The 13,982-nt window shown below is 32.5% G+C and overlaps 1 protein-coding gene across 2 annotated transcripts in view; it reads left to right on the top strand.

The window, feature by feature from the left end:
* Positions 1-13,982, top strand: part of LOC149780951 (palmitoyltransferase ZDHHC3-like) — a 73,604-nt gene that overhangs the window by 22,542 nt on the left and 37,080 nt on the right. For both annotated transcript variants that reach the window (XM_089938051.1, XM_089938053.1), the window contains one exon: positions 1,061-1,191. In XM_089938051.1, coding sequence (XP_089794177.1) covers positions 1,061-1,191 — 131 coding nt within the window. The remainder of the gene's footprint in view (positions 1-1,060; positions 1,192-13,982) is intronic.

Genomic DNA, 13,982 nt, shown 5'->3' on the forward strand with positions numbered 1-13,982 from the left:
ATTACTGGCTATTATTACTACTGATAATTATCAAGATGACAAAAACAATCTTGAGAAACACAGTATTGTTCAGCTCAAGTCAGTATAATATCTGATAACCATAAAGTCAAAATGGTGTGGTAGCCTATGTGGCTTCCCGCTTATTGATTGCAAAATGTATTTGAATAGGTATCAGATTAAAACCTCTGGATTATGTGACAATCTCACTTACCTTGTAACACTGATTTGTTTGTAATAGCTACATATTGGTTTGACAGTGGTGTTGCTGCCACTGAAAGAATTATTTGTTGTAGAAAGTGGAAACTGTCGTCAGAAATGCTTAGTTTAGAAGGAACAGTGAAAGGACTTCAAATAATTGAAAACGGTGGAGAGAACTTTAATCACTGCTGAAAATTGGTTTACATTCTGCAGCAGTGGAAATATGGAATGGATGGAGAATGCTAATTACAGCCAGATGTTTATACCCACATTTTGTTCACAAAGTATTTAAAGTATTCAAATGGTTTTGCACACAATTGATGATTATTCCAAATTATTTTAAATAACATCATGTTTTGATACAAGTTTAGTCAGATTGTTTCCATCAAATACATGTGATTTTTAAATGAAAATTTTAAATATTTTAAAATTAATTATGCTTTTTTTGCTTTATATCAGAGTGATTATCCTCTAGAAAGGCCACATTCCAGGTACAGAAGTAACCTTATAAGAGAGGGATGACTATTGTTTTTTTTAACATATAGAATTTCATGTTTTGAACTTTTATCTTGGTTTACATTTTTTACACCTATTTGGAAGGATTTATGTATTTTTGCATGTTTAGAACTTTAATTTTAATTGCCACCATATAACCATTTGTTTGCTACCATGCCATGAAACACTGATACCTACCTACATACCGACCTAATTTTATAGAAAAAAACAATGATAAACCCACTCTACTTTTTTTAAATTAAAAAATTGGCTAGGCAGCACCCATCCCCACTCCCACTGGTTCATCATAGGAGAAGTACTGTTTACAGAAATTGAAATTATTTACTGCATTTTTTTGCATTTACAGAATGTTCGGGAGTATCAGCCCCTGCCACCACAGTTTTCTTAATTCTCCTTGTATTTGAGGGTCTCCTGTTTGGAATCTTCACAGCCATCATGTGTGGATCACAACTGTCTTCTATTTGCTCAGATGAAACAGTAAGTATTTTCTGATAATGTATGTTTGATATGAACACTGTAAAACCTGTATAAATTTGATTCCATTATAACCTAACAAATAGAAAATTCTTATGCTATAAATGTTGTTTTTCCTGAATAAATATGACACTACTAATAATCTGAAGTTTTAAAAATCTGTTCATTTGTTCCAATACTTGATGAAGATTTTTGTTGGGTGAATTATCAGCAGTATTAAGGCAAGCCATGTATACTTGCTTATAAATTGAGTCAAACTGCTTACAACAAAGATCTAATCTGCTGTAGCATAATGCACCTGCAGATTAGGGACTACGTTGTTTGTTCTACTGATTATTCCTAACAAATTGCACAGACCCAGATCTGCCATCACATTATGTTATGTCATCCATTTTTCATCACTTTAAATTTCATGGATTTGGCAATATTGTTTCAGTATTTCCAAGAAAGGGCAAATTTGAACACCAGAATTATTAAGATTGGCAATTTATAAAAGCTTAAACTGTGAGAAAAAAAAGGGATTTTTATGTGCTTGAGACATTTTACCAGTAGATGTGCACAATTGTCATAGAAGTTTGTTCCACCCACTTGCTGACTGGTGGGTGGAGGGAGTAAAACTAGTTAAAAAACTCCAGAAAACTGAGACAGAATTGTTACAATGTACACATTTTTTATCCAAATAAAATCCAGTTATTGTAAAAGTATTGTTTTTTCTCATATTCTGAGACACACTCCTTTAGTATTTTTTCATGTGCATTTATTATGCACATTAATGCAAATAGTGTGGAGCAAGGTCTGCCGGTACATTAATGGAGATGTATGTTATGTTTTTGGAAGGGTTAGATAATTGTGCTCAGAATAGGTTGACAGGTTCATTGGTTATCACAGAGTTGTTTCCCTTCTATTTGTACTTTTGGAGTTTGTTTCCTTTTCTATTTCTTATGTTGTGATTAGTCATCCTTCAAAGGAAGGATGTATGGAGAATTGATATACACATATCAGCTTAATCTTGTCAACTGAATACATGATTGCAGGTTACATGCTAATTGTATCAAAACTTGTACTGAGAATGCAACCAAATGTGTAAAAATCATACATTACTTTTTTCAAGCCCAACACTATATCTTCATTATGGCTCTCCAATATTCAGAAATTCACACCCTCTTTTCTTTTAATTGAATGGATATTTCTATCCATTAATTTTCAGTCCTAGAGTAGGCCCAGACTAGTGAGTTGATACATATATATATCAGGGCTGAGGAAAACACATTTTTGGCCACTAGTCCAGGACAAGTGGTTTTAAAAAATTCACTAGTCCCACCTTTCTCTTCACTAGTCCCACCTTACTCTTCACTAGTCCCACCTTACTTTTCACCGGTCCCAAAATAGTAATCACATGCCGAGATTTGATGAGACATATGTATTTAATCCATAGAAGAAAAAAAACCGAAATAATATAAAACATAATTATTTCTTAAAAGAATTTAATTTTTCAAAAACATTGGTTGTTATACATTTGGCTTCTTCAGATTCATGTATATATGTTTTATGTTGAAAATATGTCCATGTATAAGTCTGCCACCTGCACCAGCACTAAGCCAGCAGTTGATAGCTTTGTCTGGGTTAAAGTCCTCAAGCTCTGGTCCATTTGCAGAAATGTTCATTAGCATTTGTAAACTCTTTTGGTTTAAGGAATTCCTTAAAGAAGTCTTCTCCGAATCGCTGTTAATACCATCCTTTGGGAAGGAGCACCAGACAGATGTCCCCCCCCCCACTTCCAAAAAAAAGAAAAAGGTGCTTTATATCTGTGTGTACCCCCTCAGATATGCTGTGTTGTTGTTTAGTTACAGAATTTTTTATCAAAAATTATTTTGAAATTTTTGATGGGGTATTTTATTTCCCTTCCTTGCAAAAATAATTTAGCAAACTCATTTTATCCACAGAGTAAGTATCAGCTTGCTTGACAGCTACTTCTAAAGTGATCATAACATCAATTTTCTCATTTAAATACGAACTGAAACATCTCATTAATTAGCGTAATTGTTTCGCTTCAAACACAATATCGCACGTGGAAGTTAATCATCTGTATAATCAATTATAAATTAAAGAATCATTACTGTCATTTAATCAGTTCATAAAGGAAACCAACACTGATGTCGGTAAAGTACCTTTCATTAATTTAATTACACTGACTCGCTGGATTAAAATCATAGTGAGCTGCTCATTATGATCTAGATTGAGTAAACTCATTGCAACAAAAGCGCTTACAACACTGCTAATTGATCACACTGGCTTTCTTTTGTTTAACGTGTTTTGATTTGCCGATAATTTGGTCGCTTAGCCCAATATGCAGTCAAGCGGTAACAGTATGTAAATGTATACATGAAGAGGGTTAGAATCAAGTATTCAGTACGCCCGGAGGGCATGATTGGCCAAATAAAGGTAGATATAGTGATTAAAGCACGAAAATAAGGACTAGCCTGACTTTTTTAAAAAGCACTTGTCCCGGACTAGTGACTTTGAAAATGTTACTTGCCTGACTTCAAAAATGACTAGTCTGGGACGTCGGGCTATGGGATTTGCTTAGCCCTGTGTGTGTGTGTGTGTGCATATATATATATATGTATATATATATACAGTGTGACCCCGCTATAACACGGTAGTTGGGAGCCATAAAACCTGACTGCGTTATGTACCGAACCGTGTTATATGCAACCAAGTCGGATAGCTGAAGAAAATGTACCCCCCGCAAAAAAAAAATTGTGGGTGGTTGGGTGGGTAATAAATGCGGGTGGTAAAATACGTGCTTCGTCGGCACAGTTACCATTTTGAATTGATGCATATTAAATGAGAAATACACCTGTAGTGAACACAGAGAAGACATAATAGCTTACTTTACTTAGAGAACCATGAATTGGTACAAAACCTAGGTGTTACTCTGGACATTACTCTCACATTGCACCAACATGTCATGAACATATGCAAGGCTGCATATCTTGAGCTGAGATGCATCAGCTCAATTTGCAAATATCTTTCAGTTGATGCCACTAAAACACTTTTGTATTCTTTAGTACTTTCAAGACTGGACTATTGTAACTCAGTTCTGTCTGGTTCATCTCAATATCTGCTCCAGAAACTTCAAAAAGTTCAAAACACAGCTGCTCGGATCATACTTAGAGTACCACGATCAGAACACACCTACACTGGCTATCCATTCGATCCAGAATCAAACACAAAATTTGTTGTCTGTGCTATGTTTCACTGTCGGACTCTAGTCCAACATACCTATCTGACCTCACCCATGTGTACACACCAGCAAGATACTTACGCTTCTCTTCTGACAATCATATACTCATTATTCCCACTATGAAAACAAAGTCATATAGACAGCGTTCTTTTGCATACCAGGTCCCAGCAAAGTGGAATGAATTGCCCACTGAACTTAGACACAAAGACAAAGTGATTACATTCAAGAGGGCTCTCAAAACTCACTTATTTTGACTGCAAGAACAAACTTAAAGACCTAATAATGTTTCCTACCATAAATATTTTCAGCATGTTTTTGTTAATGTTTTCTAATTTCATGGTGTTTGTTTTTGTAGTCATATCATTATATGTTTTTTATCTTATGAGTTATAGGTGTTGTCTAATGTTGTAAAGTGCTTAGAGCTTCTAAAGATTAGGTGCTATACAAAGTCCTCATTACTATTATTATACTTATCAGCAGCCAGCATTTTCCAAGGTTTCGGTCTGATGCTCGTCAAGATAAGTCTTAATGTCACTATGAACACAGTTTTTGAACTCTTTAAGTAATATAAGTTGTTTAAGACTCATAATCTTGTTCAACTTTCTTGCCTAAGCACCTTCTATCAAATAACTGCTCTTTTTCTCTAGCAAATTCGACATGAGTTTGTCCAGCTTCATTTCTATAGTTTCTGAATTTTTGCCAGTAAGCTTCAGGCACTAACTGATAACCCCTTAAGATGCATTCTTTGACCGTATCATAGTGACCACTTTGTTGAACTGATAGTGAACAGTAAATATCACTAGCTTTACCATTGAGTATGCATTGTAATAATTGAGTCCAGTGCTCCCTTGGCCATTTAAAATTTTCAGCAACTTTTTCAAAATAAGGAAAATATTTGTCGACTTCTTTTTCTCTGAAAGGGGGCACTAATCGAATATTCTTTGCAAGATCAAAACTTAAAGTTGGATTTGAAGTATGAATGTGCTTTTCACTTGCCAGTTCCATCTTTCATTCTACATTAATATTCCCTTCCTTTCTTCTCTCTTTGCATTTGCATTTGTTCTTTTTGTAACTGCATTTGTCTTTGTTTCTCTTTTTCTTCTGCTTGTATATGCATTTTTTTCCCTTCTCTTTCCTGTCTCTCTCTCCTCTTTCTCATTTTGTAACTGCATTTGTTTTTCTTGTAATTGCATTTGTTTTTTATCTTTCTCCAATTTCATTTGTTCTTTCTCTTTCTCCAATTTCATTTGTTCTCTCTCTTTTTCCAACTGTAACTGCATTTGCATTTAGTTTTTTTCTTTCTTCTTTCTGAAGCTCTAGCTTATTCAACTCCATTTCCATCCTGTATTTTAGTTCTAATTCCTTCATTTTTGTGTCAGGGTCTGATACAGACTTACTGACTGAAACCAAAGCACTTTTATCTAAAACATTCTTTTCTACCAAATACTGAACCAAAATATATCTTATTTCCTGTTTTGTTAAGGAAGCCTTTACTTCAGAAAGATTGTATTTTCTGGCAAGTTGAATCAAATCATCTTTTTTGAAAAGATCTTATTGTTCCTGGGTAGGATTAGAAAGAAAAATGACCCCTTTTGATGACATTTTAGAAAAAGCTTGCCTATTTCACTAAATTAAAAAACTAGGGTCTTCAGATTTCAAAAAACAAAAGTTTTCTGAAATATTCTATCCCAAATTCAAAACAATCCTTAGGACGAGTGCCCCATTTTTTATGTCACTTGTTTAGGCTCAAATAAACAGGAACACAAGAAAGAGTGAAAATGACAAGCTTTTAAAAATGCAATAATCTATTTCCCTAGAAAAAATCTGTAAAAATGAGGAAAAAAATATGAATTTATGGTTTTATAGAATCAGATCCAAAAATAATCTGAGAATTATCAAAGAATAAAATTTTTGAAGTCTTAATAACAAAATGTTCTACTGATTTCACTTTCGAATCCCAACAAAGAATCCAAGATGGAAGACGATGAATTATGCTGCAATCTGTAGTGTTGAAGTCTACAGTTCCCTGTAGAAACAAGAATTATTACTCCGGTTTCTGATAGCTGAATACATTTTTATAAAAAAAACTGTTCTTGTTCTACAATATTACATAAGCACACGTATTTTCCAGAAAAATAACAGAATTAATTCTTTTGAATCCAAGTAATTTGAAATAACTCCAATCCAAGTAATTTGAAATAACTCCAAACAGCACAACATACAACTAACAATTTAACATTCCAGCTTCTACTGATTAATCCTCCAAAACATGGGTTATATGGGCTTTCTAAACTGTAAACAAGGGTCATGTGATCATCTTCTAGAAGTTTATTGAAGCAAATTCTTGTTACAGCTCGCATTTACCCAGTGTGACCTGACACAAATCAATCATTTTTACTCTAATAAATGAAAAAAAATAAAAAATTGTTTATATCTTAAAGACAAGGTCCCATCATGACCTTGGAAACAACCAACCATTTTAAAATAAAATAGAACTTGTTTACGAAGGTTGCTACAAATTCTGAAACAAGGTCAGGATTTAGATCAACACCTGGTGTTTATAAACTAACAGTCAAGATCAAACTATTTTCTAAAAAATGTATCATCTCTAGTGAATAAATTTACATTACAGTATCATGTACTGAAAAATAAAAAAATTTAAAACTGGCAAACAATTAAATTGAAATAAATATATATTAAGTCATATATAATTAAATCAAATGTACATAACAGTTTGTACAGTATTTACATACAAGTGAGTAAAATACCCAATTCAAAGACAATATCTACACTTTTTGAGTACATATACAGATATGTTTCACGAGTTAAGTGGAAACATTCTATTCTCAAGTGTGGCAAAGCCAAAAGTGACAATACAAAATATTTCCACTTCACAAGTATTTTCTTTTATCTACTAAAAAAATTCTTGATTTTCTTTTTGTTACATATTTGTTCAAAGCAAAACCCATCTATTTGCATGGACTGTCTCCATTCTGCTCCACAGTGTTTAAAAAATTTAGCATTTACATATCATGCATTGAATTGTGCACTCTTTCAAAATAATGACTGAATTCGTATGAAAATGAAGAGATTTTTTTATTTTCATTAACACATTTCATACTGTTGGGATGGGGTAGAAACACTACAGAGCAGTCATGCTGTGTCTGACAGACTGCAGGGCATTATGTCCTTAAAGAACATATTTTAATGATTGTGAGTTTACTTGTAAAGATTTTCATTCTTTGTTTTATTTATTTCTATATTCACATCTGAATTTTGGGTGTCCATGGCAAGCTTGCAGGCTAGTTTGGTAGCAGATGTATTCAAGGGTCACCTAATTTCAGTTTACAAACAGCATTAATCAATGCCTGATTTATCCATTGTTTTCAAACAAGATTATGGTGCGAGTTAAAATTATCACTTAAAAAACGTTTAATACATGTACTCTACTGTAACAGTAGTTTTTTCTCTCTCCAAAATGTGAATTATTTACCATAGAGAATTACATGTATACAGTACTGTATGGGTTAAGCATAGGAAAAGATCATGTAAGTTTGGTCACTGACAGGTCCCATAATTCATTTAGAATGTTAATTATAAAAAAAAGTAATACTTGGAGTCTACTTTTTGCTGTTTGGAGTTTGTTTTAGAACATTTCTTAATGGTACCACACTGATTTGCATAAGTGTACACTAGAGGGTCTACAGTTGACAAATTTTAAGATCTGTACATTTTGATGTTTAAAAAGAGAAAGATATGGAGCAGAAGAAGAAGGAAAAAAATTGAAATAGGCCTAAATATAGAAATACTTTTATCCACTGCTTTGCACAATTTCAGCTATTTGTTTAAAACAACAAAAATATGGATTTGTAAACAGCTAGAATGAATGGTATTAAAGTTAATTAAATTGATTATTTTTCAATGAAAACTGAAGGCATTGAAAATAACAATTTAGAGTTACCTATTTCACTTTATGATACAACTCTTTGGAATGTAACTATCACTTAAGTTGGGGCTTAGCTGAACAGGTTTGACTAACAGAGCAGATATATTTCCCAAATGGCAAAAATAGGTCCAAAAGTGATATTGCCACTGTGGCAGTTTCATTTTGCTCTCACTGATATATTTCATTATCTCATTATGAAATATATGATTTATTAAAATCTTTTCTAGACCTGGGTGAGATCAAACATAAGAACATTCACCACTTTTAAGTCAGTGACATCACATTCACTCATGTTCATTGCTTATCAATTTCTATCGATCTTGTTTTTAAAGCAAGATAGAAATTCAGATGCTAGAAGTAGAATATCTGTTCTAAATATCCTATTTCTGTCAGAAATACGAATTAAAGTATCAATACAATTTTCACAATTACCAAAATAAAAATGGTCTCCATAAAAATAAATTAATTCACAGTTAACTATGTTTTCATATTGGCCTTTGCTATCACTTTTTTTTGGTTGAGTCATTTGGGAAAGATTACACACTTAATACAAATTAGAGTAGCATACGATCAATCTGTATCCCATTGTTCATTTCAAAATTTGATACATGCAACTCCTTTTTTGATCTTAAATTTGTGGCCAGAATTTAAAGATCCAATTTTAATCTTTAATAAAATTAAGTTTAAAAATTGATTTGAAATTATTTTTCATTAAAACTGGATAATTGTCGTTCAGTCTCTGTCACTGAAGGCAAAATATCAATTCAGTCAATGCTTCCTTCATACTTGTTTTTTGCAAATCTGAGATTATCAGTTTCTCATGCTGCTTATTTGCACACGTGTTGTAAAGTGTGTGCTTGCATATGTGTCCTTCCTTTAAATTCACATAAATGTGTAGATGACAAGGCTGAAGTGTTATTCTGCCCTCATTGAAAGATACATATTTATCCTTGGTTAGTCCCCACTTTGTCTTTAAAAATATATCAGAAGTGCATTGCATGAAATAAAACTTGATTTTTAAATGTCATTATGCATTTTCAAATTCAGTTTATCCAGCATCAACCTTTAGGAAGTGAAGTGTATGACCACTTAAGGCAGGTGACCGCTGAAGAGAGGTTTATTTGTCATATAAATAATTCTTATAATATTGACATTGACAATATCACTGTATAAAGTTAGTGATTGCTTAAAAGAGGTGGAAAATTATGTGTTTCACTTGTGCATAATATATGTCCTACTGTAAACAGTGTAAATCCAAATCATGCATCAGTTAATATACCATAAGATCTTGGTCTATTATTTGTTATATGCATGTATTTGGGTGTTTTTTTGTGTGTAATGTCATGTTGGAACAATACTGGCCACGTAGCACCAATTTCAAGTTAGGTTCCCGAAATTAAATGCAAAGATAATAAAAAAACTGAAAATAAATTTAAGAAGATAAAACCTCCAAATAAATGTTCGCATGTAGTCATATAAGATCCAAGTAATAGGTACAGATGTCAAAATCTGTGAAAGGTATATAAAACTTTGACATTACAATATTGAACATACCTGATTATTTATTTTTACATGGTTGATTTGGAATTTGCTACAGAATTATAAATCCTTACTGTACACTCAGATTGGAAATATTCAGGTGTTTTCACTGAAGTCTGCATGTGCATGTTCTAACCCATTTTAACTGTCATAAATCCCAATTTACTTTGATCTTTTTTCAACATGGTATACTGTTTATACTTAAAAGTCAAGTCAAACTGCAAACAACAAAGATCCAGATCTGCTGTAGCATAATGCACCTGTACAGTGTATCCCTAGGGGAACAAGACTGAGAGTTACAAATCTCCTTGGTGTCAAAACTGGGGGTCAGACTGAGTAAAAACCAAACTTTGGCATCAGAACTGGGGGTCAAGTTAAAAATTTGTGGATCTCTGAAGTGTAAATGAGGGTAAAAGGAAACACTGCCTGTAAATCAGGTTCTGTCTTGTTTGTCTGATTACTCTTGACAACAGTACAGACCCAGATCTGTTGGAGCCAGCAGGTCTGGGTCTTTGCAGTTTGCAGTTGGTCTCATCTGATAAGCTAGTATATATGGTAGGTATAAATACATGTGCAAAACATAAAAGAGGGTGTATGTAGTAAACACAATACCACATGTGTGTTTTATTCTAATTTGGTGACAAGAACTCATTTGATAAGCCCAGGCACCACATCAGTTTGGCTATTACAGTGTAGAACCAGACCTGCCAGGAGATTATTATTCCTACTCTATGGTCTTAAAATAGGTAATAGAATTGCGTGAGAAGCAACAAGCTTTGTAAAATTCAACAAATAATTTAGTTCCATAGATTACAAAGTAAAAATTGTAAAGATAACTTACTGTATTGCAAAATATATTGCAAATAACTCTAGAATTTCAAACACACGTCCTATTGATTGAAGTTCTGAACAGACTTAGTATTATTCTATGAATCCAACACTGGAAGTGTTGATGTGCCTCTGGTGTCCTTGTAATGTGCCAACTGTATTTTATTGAATCACAATAATACAATCCAAAAATATATCTTTGTTTAAAATGTCTCTGTTTCCAAGAATGTTATTTTTGAGCACTTTGTATTTCCAGAGAAGAATAATTGAATCTAAATAATTTGAAAAAATAAATCACAGCCCAAATGAAATACTTGACACAGCAATGATTCAGTCTTAAGATCATTTAGCACGAATGTAAAAGTTCTAGAAAAACAAGGTTATATAGTCCTCTGCTTGACCTCAGGTAAAACTTAAAATTTTCTATTAATTTAAACCCAAATGTTACCTATAATTTCATTCTGGAAGGTTCCATATATTTACAAGATACAATCTTAGTTATAATTAGAAAGTCTGTTACTAAAATTATAATACACAGCAAATACAGTGCCCTTGATTCAGGCCAAGATAATACTCCTAATAGTTAAACCATACTCATAGAGAAAAATTTAGCTATGCATTAATTGTTTATAGAATTTTTTAAAAATTCATGGATTCAGGTCAGGTGGAAAATGAACTTGATTTTGACAAGGTCAGGTCAAAAATACAATTATCAATAGCATATATTGAATAAAAAATAAAGACCAAATAATGCAAATCAAATATATATAACATTATACAGTAGCAAATCTGAGTACATTTGTATATGTTGTTCTCAGTAGGAAAATATGGGACTGTGTATTTGTTTTTTTAAGCCTATAACAAACAGAGTTTTAAATAATTCATGTCTTCTACTTTGTTTCAAACTTGTGAATTTTAATTTCAAGTGGTGTTGTAGGTAATGGTTTTAATCAGTTATTATTCCTTTATATTATATGGTTTCCACTGATAAGTCATAGTTTTGGAATGCAGTTGTATAAACATTTTGTGAAGTCCATAAATTAGACATACAAGTTTTTTTTTATTATACATCAAAAATGGAATAGAAATAAGAAAATAATTCCTTTGCACATGTATAGTTATTGGGAAAAGTTGAATTTCAATTTGATTGAATGGGGCCAGTACAGAGACTGTTCAGTGGGAATGTAATGTATGCTGAATCACAGTACAATTTTACCAGTAACAATGGTAGACTTTTTTTGTGGAAAACTTAATCATTTTAAACAAAATGGACATCGCTTCTCAAAATTTTACCCTGAATGTAAAATTGAAGATTTTCCCATTTTATGTATGTCAAGTCAGTAGCGTCTCATGGCTTGAATCAAAAGAAGCTATGACAGATCAGTCTTTGACATGGCTTGCTTCCTTGCTTATATCACCTTGGAATTAATGTCAGTCGAAGAAAATTTATGTTAAGGTTTTGTGTGCGTTTTTTCATTTGCAGATTTGTTCCTAAAGATCTTGATAGATTTTTCATTATACTTGGCATGAACCATTATGAAGCTGAGATAATTTATTTTTCAAGGTGTTTACTTGCCTCTTTTACCCTGGGAGTCATGGTTACTATGATGAGAGAAAATTTGCATTACTGTTAACCTGTTTTCTACCCATTAAATTTTAATACATGTTATGTAATGAGGTAGTTGCATCACAAAAGATGTTTTGAAAACTTCACATTATTATCATAAAGGTGAAAAAAAATCAATGAAATGTGCATTTACTAGAAAGGTAATATGTTTTCATCATATCTTTATTTATTGTTTCTCATCTTATTGTCATTGAAATTTCCCAAAAATGGAGAATTTATACAAGAACGTTTCTTCAAGATGTCATAGTTCTGCTTATTTTATCTTCTTTGTTCTCAATGAATCTGGAATTGAATATTGTGTGCTACATTCCAGCTGGAGGACAGTGTTCATTAACAGTGCTTCTCACAATTGTGCAAGGATTATTGATAAAAATGTTATTTGCATTATCTCAAAGAGAGAGAGACAAAGTGCTGACTTTTAAACATCAATAAATAGCTATTTGTAAATGCAAATCACCCAAAGATACTGAAATCATATTACTGATCATTGTGGTTAAGCTTAAAGAATTAAATATAAAGATAAATATATAAATATAGAAATCAATGTGGTATGCCACTGGTTACAAGCAGAAATTTGGTTGTACAGTATTTGCATATACTTTTGTGTCTTATGAATGCTAATAAAAAACCCTCCAGCACTGTAAATTTATATTTGCTCTTTGGTTTCAATTAAGTCTGTTGTGAAAATAAGCTTTAGGTGGTACCTACATTTGTGGAGCGGGTAATGGTCTTGACCAACAGATTGATGATTATTCATTGTGTCTTAAATCTTGTGATTTTAGCAGCCTTGAAATCTCTGAAAACTTATTTCCTGAAAACAGTACATTTGCAGTATTTAACAACTCAGAGAGTTAGCCATATTTTTGGAAAACTAGTTTTTTATTTTAAATCCATCAATTTTCTGTAGAGTATTATGCTTTGCTAGCCCATCTGTCCATTAACTGTTCCTTTCCTGCATGATGACTTCAGCTCCACATTATAGACCTTCACCAAACTATATGTGTATATCTTGCACTTGAGGTAAGAAAGAAGCCAGTCTGTATATTGGCAAAATGTAAAAGTCAGTGTGACTGAAAGAAGAAAAATGGTTTTCACACAATAATACTAATTCTGCATGGACCAAGCTTTGTGAATAGCTAGCATTTGGATTGGGATGAAGTCTTTCAATTTTAGGAATCAAGATGTGAATGGTTAAGGTGAATGTAATCAAAAGTAGAAAAATTTCTTCTTGAACAATAACATTAATTCTGCATCAGATTTAGACCAAACTTTTATAGCTTGCTCTTGCAGTAAAGAAGGCAATCAGCATAGGTATAAAAATATCAAAGGTCAAGGTCACTGACTGAAGAAAGAAAAATGTTTTCTGTACAAGAATTTCAGTTGTGGACTATAAGATTGTAGATTACTTACATATTTGGTAAGAAAGAAGTCTGTTGATCTTGGGGTCAACAGAGAAAAAAAATGGTTTCTGTACCACATGTTCTCCATAACATACTTGGAAACTTTGTGGATGACTTGTGGTTGGAATAGGGGAGAACCCTGTTGATTTGTGGACAAAGGATGAAAAGTCAATATCACTGTGGCTGAAAGAAGAGAAAATGTTTTTT

The sequence above is a fragment of the Sinohyriopsis cumingii genome, chromosome 16 (genome assembly GCF_028554795.1).
Source record: "Sinohyriopsis cumingii isolate HCF-2022 chromosome 16, ASM2855479v2, whole genome shotgun sequence".
Taxonomy (NCBI): Eukaryota; Metazoa; Mollusca; class Bivalvia; order Unionida; family Unionidae; genus Sinohyriopsis; species Sinohyriopsis cumingii.